At 46.9% G+C, this 19,324-nt stretch overlaps 1 protein-coding gene across 3 annotated transcripts in view; it reads left to right on the top strand.

Moving 5' to 3' along the window:
• Positions 1 to 19,324, top strand: part of MYO1B (myosin IB) — a 216,795-nt gene that overhangs the window by 19,399 nt on the left and 178,072 nt on the right. For all 3 annotated transcript variants that reach the window (XM_066577259.1, XM_066577258.1, XM_066577257.1), the window contains exon 2: positions 9,100 to 9,240. In XM_066577259.1, coding sequence (XP_066433356.1) covers positions 9,106 to 9,240 — 135 coding nt within the window. In that variant the 5' untranslated portion in view covers positions 9,100 to 9,105. The remainder of the gene's footprint in view (positions 1 to 9,099; positions 9,241 to 19,324) is intronic.

The following is a 19,324-nucleotide window of genomic DNA, read 5'->3' as shown; positions in this document are numbered from 1 at the left end:
CGGTGTCGCTGCAGACGCTCCACACCACTGTGTCCCGCTGCTCTCAGATTGGGCAGAGGAGCTCAGGTCAGTTACTCCTGTGCTGGTGCCGCTGCTGATGCTCCCTGCCGCTGCCCAGTGACTCCTCCTCTGCTGGACCTTGTGCTGGTGCCGCTGCTGACGCTCACCGGCGCTGCGTCCCTCTGCGCCACATCCATGCCCTCAGCTGTCAGTGGGGTCACCGCTCTGTTTTCCCTCCTCCATGCTCCGCCACGGTTTCCTCGGTGACCTCCAATTATGCCACAGCGGAGAGTGACAGTGCAGGAGCTGGCAAGGGAACAACGGCGAGCGGCGGAGGGGGGTTTCAGTGGAGCCAACAGGGGAGATAGTGGCCTCTGGAGATGATGCACACCCATTGTCCTGGGCAGCCAATCCTGCTGGGGACGTTGGTTGGGGGCATGTATCTTGTCTCCACCCATTGTGCTGGTGGCATCAAGATACAATAATACCTTTTAAAGTGTACTTGAATTTTCCAAAAAGTTTCAAAAACAGCCCGGATCTTCATTAACAGCTGCTTTGCTGCTGCTTCACTTGGTTTTAGTTCCATCAATTTAGTTTTCAATGTAGACTTTCCAGTTTTCCCTGCCGTTTGCCTCCACTTAGTCGTGACATCCTAAGCAACCATTCTGGCAGCATTTTATGGGTTGGGACTTGCCATGCTGCTTTGCAGAACGGGGCTCCAATCAGCCGAAAGGTAGCATTTGAATGCCTGTCCCTGGGCTGCACTTGCAGAATCCTCATGTCGCTGTTGGAGAAGCCAAAATTCTAACGACAGGCAGTGGATGCAAAAGTGCTAAAGGGTGACCCCTAGTGGCAGCTGCTTCAAACTTGATTTTCAATGGTAAAACTAAAGAAAATTTAAATGCAAGCAGATAAAAGATTGAGTAAACATACGGGCTGCAGGCGGGTCCAGTTAAAGCAGCACTCCGGTGTCCAGACAGAATCCTGTCCCAAGAGAGGAGAAGCTAAACTACCTGCAGTTGTCCTTCACTGCTGCGCCTGATTTCAGGTCCTGTTTTCAGTTGTCAAGTTGGTGCAGCAATTTTCTTACTACCTAAAGCACAATGTGCACAACTCCCTGACTGACCAGTTGTGATAACATTAGACATGTCTGGTCCCTATATATTAGGACAAGTACTAAGGGTGCCCTGTGTAGTCATGTCTGGTCTATATATTAAGACAAGTACTATGGGGGCCTTGTGTAGTCATGTCTGGTCTATATATTAGGACAAGTACTAAGGGTGTCCTGTGTAGTCATGTCTGGTCCCTATATATTGGGACAAGTACTAAGGGTGCCCTGTGTAGTCATGTCTGGTCTATATATTAGGACAAGTACTAAGGGTGTCCTGTGTAGTCATGTCTGGTCTATATATTAGGACAAGTACGAAGGGTGCCCTGTGTAGTCGTGTCTGGTCTATATATTAGGACAAGTACTAAGGGTGTCCTGTGTAGTCATGTCTGGTCTATATATATATTAGGACAAGTACTAAGGGTGCCCTGTGTAGTCATGTCTGGTCCCTATATATTAGGACAAATACTAAGGGTGTCCTGTGTAGTCATGTCTGGTCTCTTATATATTAGGACAAGTACTAAGGGTGCCCTGTGTGGTCATGTCTGGTCTATATATTAGGACAAGTACTAAGGGTGTCCTGTGTAGTCATGTCTGGTCTCTATATATTAGGACAAGTACTAAGGGTGTCCTGTGTAGTCATGTCTGGTCCCTATATATTAGGACAAGTACTAAAGGTGTCCTGTGTAGTCATGTCTGGTCCCTATATATTAGGACAAGTACTAAGGGTGCCCTGTGTAGTCATGTCTGGTCTATATATATTAGGACAAGTACTAAGGGTGTCCTGTGTAGTCATGTCTGGTCTATATATTAGGACAAGTACTAAGGGTGCCCTGTGTAGTCATGTCTGGTCTATATATTAGGACAAGTACTAAGGGTGCCCTGTGTAGTCATGTCTGGTCTCCTATATATTAGGACAAGTACTAAGGGTGCCCTGTGTAGTCATGTCTGGTCTCCTATATATTAGGACAAGTACTAAGGGTGCCCTGTGTAGTCATGTCTGGTCCCTATATATTAGGACAAGTACTAAGGGTGTCCTGTGTAGTCATGTCTGGTCCCTATATATTAGGACAAGTACTAAGGGTGTCCTGTGTAGTCATGTCTGGTCTATATATTAGGACAAGTACGAAGGGTGCCCTGTGTAGTCGTGTCTGGTCTATATATTAGGACAAGTACTAAGGGTGCCCTGTGTAGTCATGTCTGGTCTATATATTAGGACAAGTACTAAGGGTGTCCTGTGTAGTCATGTCTGGTCTATATATTAGGACAAGTACTATGGGTGTTCTGTGTAGTCATGTCTGGTCGCTATATATTAGGACAAGTACCAATGGTGTCCTGTGTAGTCATGTCTGGTCTATATATATTAGGACAAGTACGAAGGGTGCCCTGTGTAGTCATGTCTGGTCTATATATTAGGACAAGTACTAAGGGTGTCCTGTGTAGTCATGTCTGGTCTATATATTAGGACAAGTACTATGGGTGTTCTGTGTAGTCATGTCTGGTCGCTATATATTAGGACAAGTACCAATGGTGTCCTGTGTAGTCATGTCTGGTCTATATATATTAGGACAAGTACTAAGGGTGTCCTGTGTAGTCATGTCTGGTCTATATATTAGGACAAGTACTAAGGGTGCCCTGTGTAGTGATGTCTGGTCCCTATATATTAGGACAAGTACTAAGGGTGTCCTGTGTAGTCATGTCTGGTCCCTATATATTAGGGCAAGTACTAAGGGTGTCCTGTGTAGTCATGTCTGGTCCCCTATATATTAGGACAAGTACTAAGGGTGTCCTGTGTAGTCATGTCTGCTCCCTATATATTAGGACAAGTACTAAGGGTGCCCTGTGTAGTCATGTCCGGTCCCCTATATATTAGGACAAGTACTAAGGGTGCCCTGTGTAGTCATGTCTGGTCTATATATATTAGGACAAGTACTAAGGGTGCCCTGTGTAGTCATGTCTGGTCTATATATTAGGACAAGTACTAAGGGTGTCCTGTGTAGTCATGTCTGGTCCCTATATATTAGGACAAGTACTAAGGGTGTCCTGTGTAGTCATGGCTGGTCTCCTATATATTAGGACAAGTACTAAGGGTGCCCTGTGTAGTCATGTCTGGTCTATATATTAGGACAAGTACTAAGGGTGCCCTGTGTAGTCATGTCTGGTCACTATATATTAGGACAAGTACTAAGGGTGCCCTGTGTAGTCATGTCTGGTCTATATATTAGGACAAGTACTAAGGGTGCCCTGTGTAGTCATGTCTGGTCTATATATTAGGACAAGTACTAAGGGTGTCCTGTGTAGTCATGTCTGGTCTATATATTAGGACAAGTACTAAGGGTGCCCTGTGTAGTCATGTCTGGTCTCCTATATATTAGGACAAGTACTAAGGGTGCCCTGTGTAGTCATGTCTGGTCTATATATTAGGACAAGTACGAAGGGTGCCCTGTGTAGTCGTGTCTGGTCTTTATATTTGGACAAGTACTAAGGGTGCCCTGTGTAGTCATGTCTGGTCTATATATTAGGACAAGTACTAAGGGTGCCCTGTGTAGTCATGTCTGGTCTATATATTAGGACAAGTACGAAGGGTGTCCTGTGTAGTCATGTCTGGTCTATATATATTAGGACAAGTACTAAGGGTGCCCCTGTGTAGTCATGTCTGGTCTATATATATTAGGACAAGTACTAAGGGTGTCCTGTGTAGTCATGTCTGGTCCCTATATATTAGGACAAGTACTAAGGGTGTCCTGTGTAGTCATGTCTGGTCTATATATTAAGACAAGTACTATGGGGGCCCTGTGTAGTCATGTCTGGTCTATATATTAGGACAAGTACTAAGGGTGTCCTGTGTAGTCATGTCTGGTCTATATATTAGGACAAGTACTAAGGGTGCCCTGTGTAGTCATGTCTGGTCTATATATTAGGACAAGTACTAAGGGTGTCCTGTGTAGTCATGTCTGGTCCCTATATATTAGGACAAGTACTAAGGGTGTCCTGTGTAGTCATGTCTGGTCCCTATATATTAGGACCAGTACTAAGGGTGTCCTGTGCAGTCATGTCTGGTCCCTATATATTAGGACAAGTACTAAGGGTGTCCTGTGTAGTCATGTCTGGTCTATATATATATTAGCACAAGTACTAAGGGTGCCCTGTGTAGTCATGTCTGGTCCCTATATATTAAGACAAGTACTAAAGGTGCCCTGTGTAATCATGTCTGGTCTCCTATATATTAGGACTAGTACTAAGGGTGTCCTGTGTAGTCATATCTGGTCTATATATTAGGACAAGTACTAAGGGTGTCCTGTGTAGTCATATCTGGTCTATATATTAGGACAAGTACTAAGGGTGCCCTGTGTAGTCATGTCTGGTCTATATATTAGGACAAGTACTAAGGGTGACCTGTGTAGTCATGTCTGGTCTATATATTAGGACAAGTACTAAGGGTGTCCTGTGTAGTCATGTCTGGTCTCCTATATATTAGGACAAGTACTAAGGGTGTCCGGTGTAGTCATGTCTGGTCTCCTATATATTAGGACAAGTACTAAGGGTGCCCTGTGTAGTCATGTCTGGTCCCTATATATTAGGACAAGTACTAAGGGTGTCCTGTGTAGCCATGTCTGGTCCCTATATATTAGGACAAGTAATAAGGGTGTCCTGTGTAGCCATGTCTGGTCCCTATATATTAGGACAAGTACTAAGGGTGTCCTGTGTAGTCATGTCTGGTCTGTATATTAGGACAAGTACTAAGGGTGCCCTGTGTAGTCATGTCTGGTCTATATATTAGGACAAGTACTAAGGGTGTCCTGTGTAGTCATGTCTGGTCTATATATTAGGACAAGTACGAAGGGTGTCCTGTGTAGTCATGTCTGGTCTATATATATTAGGACAAGTACTAAGGGTGTCCTGTGTAGTCATGTCTGGTCCCTATATATTAGGACAAGTACTAAGGGTGTCCTGTGTAGTCATGTCTGGTCCCTATATATTAGGACCAGTACTAAGGGTGTCCTGTGCAGTCATGTCTGGTCCCTATATATTAGGACAAGTACTAAGGGTGTCCTGTGTAGTCATGTCTGGTCTATATATATTAGCACAAGTACTAAGGGTGCCCTGTGTAGTCATGTCTGGTCCCTATATATTAAGACAAGTACTAAAGGTGCCCTGTGTAATCATGTCTGGTCTCCTATATATTAGGACTAGTACTAATGGTGTCCTGTGTAGTCATATCTGGTCTATATATTAGGACAAGTACTAAGGGTGTCCTGTGTAGTCATATCTGGTCTATATATTAGGACAAGTACTAAGGGTGCCCTGTGTAGTCATGTCTGGTCTATATATTAGGACAAGTACTAAGGGTGACCTGTGTAGTCATGTCTGGTCTATATATTAGGACAAGTACTAAGGGTGTCCTGTGTAGTCATGTGTGGTCTCCTATATATTAGGACATGTACTAAGGGTGTCCGGTGTAGTCATGTCTGGTCTCCTATATATTAGGACAAGTACTAAGGGTGCCCTGTGTAGTCATGTCTGGTCCCTATATATTAGGACAAGTACTAAGGGTGCCCTGTGTAGTCATGTCTGGTCTATATATTAGGACAAGTACTAAGGGTGCCCTGTGTAGTCATGTCTGGTCTATATATATTAGGACAAGTACTAAGGGTGTCCTGTGTAGTCATGTCTGGTCTATATATTAGGACAAGTACTAAGGGTGCCCTGTGTAGTCATGTCTGGTCTATATATTAGGACAAGTAATAAGGGTGCCCTGTGTAGTCATGTCTGGTCTCCTATATATTAGGACAAGTACTAAGGGTGCCCTGTGTAGTCATGTCTGGTCCCTATATATTAGGACAAGTACTAAGGGTGTCCTGTGTAGTCATGTCTGGTCCCTATATATTAGGACAAGTAATAAGGGTGTCCTGTGTAGCCATGTCTGGTCCCTATATATTAGGACAAGTAATAAGGGTGTCCTGTGTAGCCATGTCTGGTCCCTATATATTAGGACAAGTACTAAGGGTGTCCTGTGTAGTCATGTCTGGTCTGTATATTAGGACAAGTACTAAGGGTGCCCTGTGTAGTCATGTCTGGTCTATATATTAGGACAAGTACTAAGGGTGTCCTGTGTAGTCATGTCTGGTCTATATATTAGGACAAGTACGAAGGGTGTCCTGTGTAGTCATGTCTGGTCTATATATATTAGGACAAGTACTAAGGGTGCCCTGTGTAGTCATGTCTGGTCTATATATTAGGACAAGTACTAAGGGTGCCCTGTGTAGTCATGTCTGGTCTATATATTAGGACAAGTACTAAGGGTGCCCTGTGTAGTCATGTCCGGTCCCTATATATTAGGACAAGTACTAAGGGTGCCCTGTGTAGTCATGTCTGGTCTATATATTAGGACAAGTACTAAGGGTGTCCTGTGTAGTCATGTCTGGTCCCTATATATTAGGACAAGTACTAAGGGTGCCCTGTGTAGTCATGTCTGGTCTATATATATTAGGACAAGTACTAAGGGTGCCCTGTGTAGTCATGTCTGAACTATATATTAGGACAAGTACTAAGGGTGTCCTGTGTAGTCATATCTGTTCCCTATATATTAGGACAAGTACTAAGGGTGCCCTGTGTAGTCATGTCTGGTCTATATATTAGGACAAGTACTAAGGGTGTCCTGTGTAGTCTTGTCTGGTCTCCTATATATTAGGACAAGTACTAAGGGTGCCCTGTGTAGTCATGTCTGGTCCCTATATATTAGGACAAGTACTAAGGGTGTCCTGTGTAGTCATGTCTGGTCTCCTATATATTAGGACAAGTACTAAGGGTGCCCTGTGTAGTCATGTCTGGTCTATATATTAGGACAAGTACTAAGGGTGTCCTGTGTAGTCTTGTCTGGTCTCCTATATATTAGGACAAGTACTAAGGGTGCCCTGTGTAGTCATGTCTGAACTATATATTAGGACAAGTACTAAGGGTGTCCTGTGTAGTCATATCTGTTCCCTATATATTAGGACAAGTACTAAAGGTGCCCTGTGTAGTCATGTCTGGTCTATATATTAGGACAAGTACTAAGGGTGTCCTGTGTACTCATATCTGGTCTCCTATATATTAGGACAAGTACTAAGAGCGCACTGTGTAGCCATGTCTCTTCCCTATATATTAGGACAAGTACTAAGGGTGTCCTGTGTAGTCATGTCTGGTCTATATATTAGGACAAGTACTAAGGGTGCCCTGTGTAGTCATGTCTGGTCTCCTATATATTAGGACAAGTACTAAGGGTGTCCTGCGTAGTCATGTCTGGTCCCTATATATTAGGACAAGTACTAAGGGTGCCCTGTGTAGTCATGTCTGGTCTATATATTAGGACAAGTACTAAGGGTGTCCTGTGTAGTCATGTCTGGTCTATATATTAGGACAAGTACTACGGGTGTCCTGTGTTGTCATGTCTGGTCTATATATTAGGACAAGTACTAAGGGTGTCCTGTGTAGTCATGTCTGGTCTATATATTAGGACAAGTACTAAGGGTGCCCTGTGTAGTCATGTCTGGTCTATATATTAGGACAAGTACTAAGGGTGTCCTGTGTAGTCATGTCTGGGTCCCCTATATATTAGGACAAGTACTAAGGGTGTCCTGTGTAGTCATGTCTGGTCCCCTATATATTAGGACAAGTACTAAGGGTGTCCTGTGTAGTCATGTCTGGGTCCCCTATATATTAGGACAAGTACTAAGGGTGTCCTGTGTAGTCATGTCTGGTCCCCTATATATTAGGACAAGTACTAAGGGTGTCCTGTGTAGTCATGTCTGGTCTATATATTAGGACAAGTACTAAGGGTGCCCTGTGTAGTCATGTCTGGTCGATATATTAGGACAAGTACTAAGGGTGTCCTGTGTAGTCATGTCTGGTCTCCTATATATTAGGACAAGTACTAAGGGTGTCCTGTGTAGTCATGTCTGGTACCTATATATTAGGACAAGTACTAAGGGTGTCCTCTGTAGTGATGTCTTGTCCCTATATATTAGGACAAGTACTAAGGGTGTCCTGTCTAGTCATGTCTGGTCCCTATATATTAGGACAAGTACTAAGGGTGTCCTGTGTAGTCATGTCTGGTCCCCTATATATTAGGACAAGTACTAAGGGTGTCCTGTGTAATCATGTCTGGTCCCTATATATTAGGACAAGTACTACGGGTGTCCTGTGTAGTCATGTCCGGTCCCCTATATATTAGGACAAGTACTAAGGGTGCCTTGTGTAGTCATGTCTGGTCCCTATATATTAGGACAAGTACTAAGGGTGTCCTGTGTAGCCATGTCTGGTCTATATATTAGGACAAGTACTAAGGGTGCCCTGTGTAGTCATGTCTGGTCCCTATATATTAGGACAAGTACTAAGGGTGTCCTGTGTAGCCATGTCTGGTCTATATATTAGGACAAGTACTAAGGGTGTCCTGTGTAGTCATGTCTGGTCTATATATTAGGACAAGTACTAAGGGTGTCCTGTGTAGTCATGTCTGGACCCTATATATTAGGACAAGTACTACGGGTGCCCTGTGTAGTCATGTTTTGCCTCCTATATAATAGAATAAAGTCTCTTGACCTGTTTGGCACCCCAGAAATGATTATACGAGTTGAGAGGCATCCTATGAGTTATGAAATGGTCACCTTGACCTCCTTCATCTACAATGGAGAGTCCCATGCATCATCTTCCCCTCTGGAGTGCTGATTGGCAAGTAGGTGGGAGTCCTGGAAGTGGAACAATTCATTATGGCACATAGGTGGGACAGATCATATATGTGTCAGATGGGAACCCCCTTGCGGTGCGTAGAGGTGGTTCAGTATAGCAAGGTGGCCCTCAGAGCAGGACACGTTAGATGAGCTAGCAGACACATTCCACATATGCCACCGTAATCTGCTGACTCGCTACTTGTCTATTTTCGGTCGCCACAATAGTAAGAAGTCGAGTTGTTGTGTGTAATTGTGAAACTCTGTTTTTGTTTCTTTTTGTAGGGCACCATGTCCAAAATGGAGGGTAAGACCTCACTGCTGGACAACATGATCGGTGTGGGGGATATGGTGCTGCTGGAGCCACTTAATGAGGAAACCTTCATCAATAATCTCCAGAAACGGTTTGATCACAGTGAAATTTATGTAAGTACATTATTAAAGTCATAAATGGAAAGGGCGGACTACAATACCCAGAGAGGTTATCAAACCCCATCATCTGTAACAAGGGGGCGCTCTAATAACTATGTATAGATATATCAGGGGTCAGTACAGAGATCTCTCCCATCATCTATTATACCCAGGACTGCAACAAGGGGGCGCTCTAATAACTATGTATCGATATCAGGTGTCAGTACAGAGATCTCTCACATCATCTATTATACCCAGGACTGTAACAAGGGGGCGCTCTAATAACTATGTATAGATATATCCGAGGTCAGTACAGAGATCTCTCCCATCATCTATTATACCTGGGACTGTAACAAGGGGGCGCTCTAATAACTATGTATAGATCTATCAGGGGTCAGTACAGAGATCTCTCCCATCATCTATTATACACAGGACAGTAACAAGGGGGCGCTCTAATAACTATGTATAGATATATCATCGGTCAGTACAGAGATCTCTCCCATCATCTATTATACCCAGGACTGTAACAAGGGGGCGCTCTAATAACTATGTATAGATATATCCGAGGTCAGTACAGAGATCTCTCCCATCATCTATTATACCCAGGACTGTAACAAGGGGGCGCTCTAATAACTATGTATAATATATCAGGGATCAGTACAGAGATCTCTCCCATCATCTATTATACCCAGCACTGTAACAAGGGGGCGCTCTAATAACTATGTATAATATATCAGGGATCAGTACAGAGATCTCTGCCATCATCTCTTATACCCAGGAGTGTAACAAGGGGGAGCTCTAATAACTATGTATAATATATCAGGGGTCAGTACAGAGATCTCTGCCATCATCTATTATACCCAGGAGTGTAACAAGGGGGAGCTCTAATAACTATGTATAGATATATCCGAGGTCAGTACAGAGATCTCTCCCATCATCTATTTCACCCAGGGCTGTAACAAGGGGGCGCTCTAATAACTATGTATAATATATCAGGGGTCAGTACAGAGATCTCTGCCATCATCTATTATACCCAGGAGTGTAACAAGGGGGAGCTCTAATAACTATGTATAATATATCAGGGGTCAGTACAGAGATCTCTGCCATCATCTATTATACCCAGGAGTGTAACAAGGGGGAGCTCTAATAACTATGTATAGATATATCCGAGGTCAGTACAGAGATCTCTCCCATCATCTATTACACCCAGGGCTGTAACAAGGGGGCGCTCTAATAACTATGTATAATATATCAGGGGTCAGTACAGAGATCTCTTCCATCATCTATTATACCCACGACTGTAACAAGGGGGCGCTCTAATAACTATGTATAGATATATCAGGGGTCAGTACAGAGATCTCTCCCATCATCTATTATACCCAGGACTGTAACCGGGGGGCGCTCTAATAACTATGTATAATATATCCGAGGTCAGTACAGAGATCTCTCCCATCATCTATTACACCCAGGGCTGTAACAAGGGGGCGCTCTAATAACTATGTATAGATATATCAAGGACCAGTAAAGAGATCTCCCCCATCATCTATTATACCCAGGACTGTAACAAGGGGGCGCTCTAATAACTATGTATAATATATCAGGGGTCAGTACAGAGATCTCTTCCATTCCCTATTTACACCCGAGATTGTAACAAGGGGGCACTCTAATAACTATGTATTGCTAACTTAAAATTAAGGCCAATATACGAGGTCACTATTAGTACTGAGGCCAATATAGGGGGTCACTATTAGTACTGAGGCCAATATAGGGGGTCACTGTTAGTACTGAGGCCAATATAGGGGGTCACTGTTAGTACTGAGGCCAATATAGGGGGTCACTGTTAGTACTGAGGCCAATATAGGGGGTCACTGTTAGTACTGAGGCCAATATAGGGGGTCACTGTTAGTACTGAGGCCAATATAGGGGGTCACTGTTAGTACTGAGGCCAATATAGGGGGTCACTGTTAGTACTGAGGCCAATATAGGGGGTCACTGTTAGTACTGAGGCCAATATAGGGGGTCACTGTTAGTACTGAGGCCAATATAGGGGGTCACTGTTAGTACTGAGGCCAATATAGGGGGTCACTGTTAGTACTGAGGCCAATATAGGGGGTCACTGTTAGTACTGAGGCCAATATAGGGGGTCACTGTTAGTACTGAGGCCAATATAGGGGGTCACTGTTAGTACTGAGGCCAATATAGGGGGTCACTGTTAGTACTGAGGCCAATATAGGGGGTCACTGTTAGTACTGAGGCCAATATAGGGGGTCACTGTTAGTACTGAGGCCAATATACGGGGTCACTGTTAGTACTGAGGCTGTGGGATGTCACTATTATACTGGGGGCTGCTGTGGGATGTCACTATTATACTGGGGCCTGCTGTGGGATGTCACTATTATACTGGGGGCCGCTGTGGGATGTCACTATTATACTGGGGGCCGCTGTGGGATGTCACTATTATACTGGGGCCACTGTGGGATGTCACTATTAAACTGGGGGCCGCTGTGGGATGTCACTATTAAACTGGGGGCCGCTGTGGGATGTCACTATTATACTGGGGGCCGCTGTGGGATGTCACTATTATACTGGGGGCCGCTGTGGGATGTCACTATTATACTGGGGGCCGCTGTGGGATGTCACTATTATACTGGGGGCCGCTGTGGGATGTCACTTATACTGGAGGCCACTGTGGGATGTCACTATTATACTGGGGGCTGCTGTGGGATGTCACTATTATCCTGGGGGCCGCTGTGGGATGTCACTATTATCCTGGGGGCCGCTGTGGGATGTCACTATTATCCTGGGGGCCGCTGTGGGATGTCACTATTATAATGGGGGCCGCTGTGGGATGTGACTATTACCACTGGGAGCCGCTGTGGGATGTCACTATTATACTGGGGGCCGCTGTGGGATGTGACTATTATACTGGGGGCCGCTGTGGGATGTGACTATTATACTGGGGGCCGCTGTGGGATGTCACTATTATACTGGGGGCCGCTGTGGGATGTCACTATTATCCTGGGGGCCGCTGTGGGATGTCACTATTATAATGGGGGCCGCTGTGGGATGTCACTATTACCACTGGGAGCCGCTGTGGGATGTCACTATTATACTGGGGGCCGCTGTGGGATGTGACTATTATACTGGGGGCCGCTGTGGGATGTCACTATTATACTGGGGGCCGCTGTGGGATGTGACTATTACCACTGGGGGCCGCTGTGGGGTGTCACTATTACACTGAGGGCCGCTGTGGGGTGTCACTATTACACTGGGGGCCGCTGTGGGATGTCACTATTAGGGCGCCCACCCACTGGCGTTTTTTTTCCCTGCGAAATTCGCAGCATTTTTTTCTCTGCAGGGGTCTATGGGACTTGTAATGTTAAAATCGCGATTGCGCAAAATCGTAGACCCCTGCAGAGAGAAAAATGCTGCGAATTTCGCAGGGAAAAAAAACGCCAGTGGGTGGGCGCCCTTATACTGGGGGCCGCTGTGGGATGTCACTATTATACTGGGGGCTGCTGTGGGATGTCACTATTATACTGGGGGCTGCTGTGGGATGTCACTATTATACTGGGGGCCGCTGTGGGATGTCACTATTATACTGGGGGCCGCTGTGGGGTGTCACTATTATACTGGGGGCCGCTGTGGGATGTCACTATTATACTGGGGGTCGCTGTGGGATGTCACTATTATACTGGGGGCCGCTGTAGGAGGTCACTATTATACTGGGGGCCGCTGTGGGATGTCACTATTATACTGGGGGCCGCTGTGGGATGTCACTATTATACTGGGGACCGCTGTAGGAGGTCACTATTATACTGGGGGCCGCTGTGGGATGTCACTATTATACTGGGGGCCGCTGTGGGGTGTCACTATTATACTGGGGGCCGCTGTGGGGTGTCACTATTATACTGGGGGCCGCTGTGGGATGTCACTATTATACTGGGGGTCGCTGTGGGATGTCACTATTATACTGGGGACCGCTGTAGGAGGTCACTATTATACTGGGGGCCGCTGTGGGATGTCACTATTATACTGGGGGCCGCTGTGGGGTGTCACTATTATACTGGGGGCCGCTGTGGGATGTCACTATTATACTGGGGGCCGCTGTGGGGTGTCACTATTATACTGGGGGCCGCTGTGGGGTGTCACTATTATACTGGGGGCCGCTGTGGGATGTCACTATTATACTGGGGGCTGCTGTGGGGTGTCACTATTATACTGGGGGCCGCTGTGGGATGTCACTATTATACTGGGGGCCGCTGTGGGGTGTCACTATTATACCGCGGGCCGCTGTGGGATGTCACTATTATACCGGGGGCCGCTGTGGGATGTCACTATTATACCGGGGGCCGCTGTGGGTGTCACTATTATACTGGGGGCCGCTGTGGGGTGTCACTATTATACCGCGGGCCGCTGTGGGATGTCAATATTATACCGGGGGCCGCTGTGGGATGTCAATATTATACCGGGGGCCGCTGTGGGATGTCAATATTATACCGGGGGCCGCTGTGGGATGTCACTATTATACCGGGGGCCGCTGTGGGATGTCACTATTATACCGGGGGCCGCTGTGGGATGTCACTATTATACCGGGGGCCGCTGTGGGATGTCAATATTATACCGGGGGCCGCTGTGGGATGTCACTATTATCCTGGGGGCCGCTGTGGGATGTCACTATTATACTGGGGGCCGCTGTGGGGTGTCACTATTATACTGGGGGCCGCTGTGGGATGTCAGTATTACTGCTGAAGCAGCTCTGGGGGGTCACCCTTACTGCTGGGGCTGCTCTGGGGGGGTGGGGGCACTATTACTGCTGGGGCCGCTCTGGGGGAGGTCACTATGACTGCTGGGATATGTTTACACGAGGCGGAGATGCTGCAGAATGTCCTTAGTAGAAATTTTCTAGTCCAATTCCACAGCGATTTCCGCATCCAAAAGCAGCCAAAATCTGCACACTTTCTATTTTGAGGCGGCCCTGTCGTTTTTAGAACGACAGAAGTAAAATCATACGTGGTGATAAGCCCCGCCCACTGGCGTGTTGGCGCTTTGCGACAAAAAGGTGGGTTTAGGGTTGCAGTTTGGGCACTCGGTCTCTAAAAGGTTTTCCATCACTGCTCTATAGGGTGCCTTTACACTGTGTTATCTATATATAGGTGTCACCACTCAGTGTAATCCTGCCTGTGATGTCAGTGAGATGACTGCTGTAAAGCTTCCTCTACAGATCAGGAAACGTCAGACTAGTATTAGGCTTTGTGGTCAGTGTGCAGGGAGGAGGAGGAGGTGAGCTGTGACTATTTTAAATGGTTGGTCCTGTGTTATCTACATATAGTGCAGAATCGGTTAAGGGTGCCTACCCACTGGCGTTTTTTTTTTTTTTTTTTTCCCTGCGATGCTAAATTGAGTTTTGCGTTTTTTCTGAAGAGCAATTAGCATAGAATGTGTTCTTGTCCATTTGGGTTTTTTTTTTTCGTTTCGTTGCAATTTTTCACATAGGAACTGTCAGTTGCATATGTCTCCTTATTTTTCTCTTAATGCACCCATGATTGTCAATGGAAATTAACGAAAAACGCCGTGAAAAAGGCGCGAAAAACGCTGCGTTTTTCACGCACGAAAATCGGCAACACCAGTGGGTAGGCGCCCTTAAAGGGGTTGTCCCGCGGCAGCAAGTGGGTCTATACACTTCTGTATGGCCATATTAATGCACTTTGTAATGTACATTGTGCATTAATTATGAGCCATACAGAAGTTATCAAAAGTTATTCACTTACCTGCTCCGTTGCTGGCGTCCTCGTCTCCATGGTGCCGACTAATTTTCGGCCTCTAATGGCCAAATTAGCCGCGCTTGCGCAGTCCGGGTCTTCTGCTGTCTTCAATGGGGCCGCTCGTGCAGAATGCCGGCTCCGTGTAGCTCCGCCCCGTCACGTGCCGATTCCAACCAATCAGGAGGCTGGAATCGGCAATGGACCGCACAGAAGCCCTGCGGTCCACAGAGAGAGAGGATCCCGGCGGCCATCTTCAGCAGGTGAGTATGAAGACGCCGGACCGCCGGGATTCGGGTAAGTACTACCCGGTTTGTTTTTTTAACTCCTGCATCGGGGTTGTCTCGCGCCGAACGGGGGGGGGTTTAAAAAAAAAAACAAACCCGTTTCGGCGCGGGACAACCCCTTTAAGAGGATTAAAATGGACAAATCACCGGACCCAGATGGAATACACCCAAACGTTCTAAGGGAACTAAATGATGTGATAGCTAGGCCGCTATTTCTTATATTTAGGCACACCACAGAGACCTGGGTTGTACTATTGGATTGGCGCATTGCCAATGTGGTTACAATATACAAAAAGGGGACCAAAAGTGAGCCTGGTAACTACAGGCCGGTAAGTCTCACTTTAGTAACTGGAAATATACTCGAGGGGATTCTGAGAGACGCCATCGATGAGTACCTCAAGGAGAACAACGGAATAACTCCTCACCAGCGTGGGTTCATGAGGGGGCGATCATGTCAGACCAATCTGATCAGTTTCTACGATGAAGTAAGCTCTAAGCTGGACCAGGGAGAATCTATTGATCTCGTATATCTGGACTAAAGCCTTTGACACCGTGCCACATAATAGGCTAATATATAAAATGAGACAGCTCGGATTGGGTGAAAACGTGTGTAATTGGGTAAAGAACTGGCTCAGAGATAGAAAGCAGAGGGGGTAATAAATGGCTCATACTCTGATTGGGCCCCTGTTTTTTCTCTGCAGGGGTCTATGGGACTTGTAATGTTAAAATCGCGATTGCGCAAAATCGTAGACCCCTGCAGAGAGAAAAATGCTGCGAATTTCGCAGGGAAAAAAAACGCCAGTGGGTGGGCGCCCTTATACTGGGGGCCGCTGTGGGATGTCACTATTATACTGGGGGCTGCTGTGGGATGTCACTATTATACTGGGGGCTGCTGTGGGATGTCACTATTATACTGGGGGCCGCTGTGGGATGTCACTATTATACTGGGGGCCGCTGTGGGGTGTCACTATTATACTGGGGGCCGCTGTGGGATGTCACTATTATACTGGGGGTCGCTGTGGGATGTCACTATTATACTGGCGACCGCTGTAGGAGGTCACTATTATACTGGGGGCCGCTGTGGGATGTCACTATTATACTGGGGGCCGCTGTGGGGTGTCACTATTATACTGGGGGCCGCTGTGGGGTGTCACTATTATACTGGGGGCCGCTGTGGGATGTCACTATTATACTGGGGGTCGCTGTGGGATGTCACTATTATACTGGGGACCGCTGTAGGAGGTCACTATTATACTGGGGGCCGCTGTGGGATGTCACTATTATACTGGGGGCCGCTGTGGGGTGTCACTATTATACTGGGGGCCGCTGTGGGATGTCACTATTATACTGGGGGCCGCTGTGGGGTGTCACTATTATACTGGGGGCCGCTGTGGGGTGTCACTATTATACTGGGGGCCGCTGTGGGATGTCACTATTATACTGGGGGCTGCTGTGGGGTGTCACTATTATACTGGGGGCCGCTGTGGGATGTCACTATTATACTGGGGGCCGCTGTGGGGTGTCACTATTATACCGCGGGCCGCTGTGGGATGTCACTATTATACCGGGGGCCGCTGTGGGATGTCACTATTATACCGGGGGCCGCTGTGGGTGTCACTATTATACTGGGGGCCGCTGTGGGGTGTCACTATTATACCGCGGGCCGCTGTGGGATGTCAATATTATACCGGGGGCCGCTGTGGGATGTCAATATTATACCGGGGGCCGCTGTGGGATGTCACTATTATACCGGGGGCCGCTGTGGGATGTCACTATTATACCGGGGGCCGCTGTGGGATGTCACTATTATACCGGGGGCCGCTGTGGGATGTCACTATTATACCGGGGGCCGCTGTGGGATGTCAATATTATACCGGGGGCCGCTGTGGGATGTCACTATTATCCTGGGGGCCGCTGTGGGATGTCACTATTATACTGGGGGCCGCTGTGGGGTGTCACTATTATACTGGGGGCCGCTGTGGGATGTCAGTATTACTGCTGAAGCAGCTCTGGGGGGTCACCCTTACTGCTGGGGCTGCTCTGGGGGGGTGGGGGCACTATTACTGCTGGGGCCGCTCTGGGGGAGGTCACTATGACTGCTGGGATATGTTTACACGAGGCGGAGATGCTGCAGAATGTCCTTAGTAGAAATTTTCTAGTCCAATTCCACAGCGATTTCCGCATCCAAAAGCAGCCAAAATCTGCACACTATCTATTTTGAGGCGGCCCTGTCGTTTTTAGAACGACAGAAGTAAAATCATACGTGGTGATAAGCCCCGCCCACTGGCGTGTTGGCGCTTTGCGACAAAAAGGTGGGTTTAGGGTTGCAGTTTGGGCACTCGGTCTCTAAAAGGTTTTCCATCACTGCTCTATAGGGTGCCTTTACACTGTGTTATCTATATATAGGTGTCACCACTCAGTGTAATCCTGCCTGTGATGTCAGTGAGATGACTGCTGTAAAGCTTCCTCTACAGATCAGGAAACGTCAGACTAGTATTAGGCTTTGTGGTCAGTGTGCAGGGAGGAGGAGGAGGTGAGCTGTGACTATTTTAAATGGTTGGTCCTGTGTTATCTACATATAGTGCAGAATCGGTTAAGGGTGCCTACCCACTGGCGTTTTTTTTTTTCCCTGCGATGCTAAATTGAGTTTTGCGTTTTTTCTGAAGAGCAATTAGCATAGAATGTGTTCTTGTCCATTTGGGTTTTTTTTTTTCGTTTCGTTGCAATTTTTCACATAGGAACTGTCAGTTGCATATGTCTCCTTATTTTTCTCTTAATGCACCCATGATTGTCAATGGAAATTAACGAAAAACGCCGTGAAAAAGGCGCGAAAAACGCTGCGTTTTTCACGCACGAAAATCGGCAACACCAGTGGGTAGGCGCCCTTAAAGGGGTTGTCCCGCGGCAGCAAGTGGGTCTATACACTTCTGTATGGCCATATTAATGCACTTTGTAATGTACATTGTGCATTAATTATGAGCCATACAGAAGTTCTCAAAAGTTATTCACTTACCTGCTCCGTTGCTGGCGTCCTCGTCTCCATGGTGCCGACTAATTTTCGGCCTCTAATGGCCAAATTAGCCGCGCTTGCGCAGTCCGGGTCTTCTGCTGTCTTCAATGGGGCCGCTCGTGCAGAATGCCGGCTCCGTGTAGCTCCGCCCCGTCACGTGCCGATTCCAGCCAATCAGGAGGCTGGAATCGGCAATGGACCGCACAGAAGCCCTGCGGTCCACAGAGAGAGAGGATCCCGGCGGCCATCTTCAGCAGGTGAGTATGAAGACGCCGGACCGCCGGGATTCGGGTAAGTACTACCCGGTTTGTTTTTTTAACTCCTGCATCGGGGTTGTCTCGCGCCGAACGGGGGGGGGTTTAAAAAAAAAAACAAACCCGTTTCGGCGCGGGACAACCCCTTTAAGAGGATTAAAATGGACAAATCACCGGACCCAGATGGAATACACCCAAACGTTCTAAGGGAACTAAATGATGTGATAGCTAGGCCGCTATTTCTTATATTTAGGCACACCACAGAGACCTGGGTTGTACTATTGGATTGGCGCATTGCCAATGTGGTTACAATATACAAAAAGGGGACCAAAAGTGAGCCTGGTAACTACAGGCCGGTAAGTCTCACTTTAGTAACTGGAAATATACTCGAGGGGATTCTGAGAGACGCCATCGATGAGTACCTCAAGGAGAACAACGGAATAACTCCTCACCAGCGTGGGTTCATGAGGGGGCGATCATGTCAGACCAATCTGATCAGTTTCTACGATGAAGTAAGCTCTAAGCTGGACCAGGGAGAATCTATTGATCTCGTATATCTGGACTAAAGCCTTTGACACCGTGCCACATAATAGGCTAATATATAAAATGAGACAGCTCGGATTGGGTGAAAACGTGTGTAATTGGGTAAAGAACTGGCTCAGAGATAGAAAGCAGAGGGGGTAATAAATGGCTCATACTCTGATTGGGCCCCTGTTTTTTCTCTGCAGGGGTCTATGGGACTTGTAATGTTAAAATCGCGATTGCGCAAAATCGTAGACCCCTGCA

The sequence above is a fragment of the Eleutherodactylus coqui genome, chromosome 8, assembly GCF_035609145.1.
Source record: "Eleutherodactylus coqui strain aEleCoq1 chromosome 8, aEleCoq1.hap1, whole genome shotgun sequence".
Taxonomy (NCBI): Eukaryota; Metazoa; Chordata; class Amphibia; order Anura; family Eleutherodactylidae; genus Eleutherodactylus; species Eleutherodactylus coqui.
The sequence above is the reverse complement of the archived record's forward strand: the minus strand, read 5'-3'. Positions and strand labels throughout refer to the sequence as shown.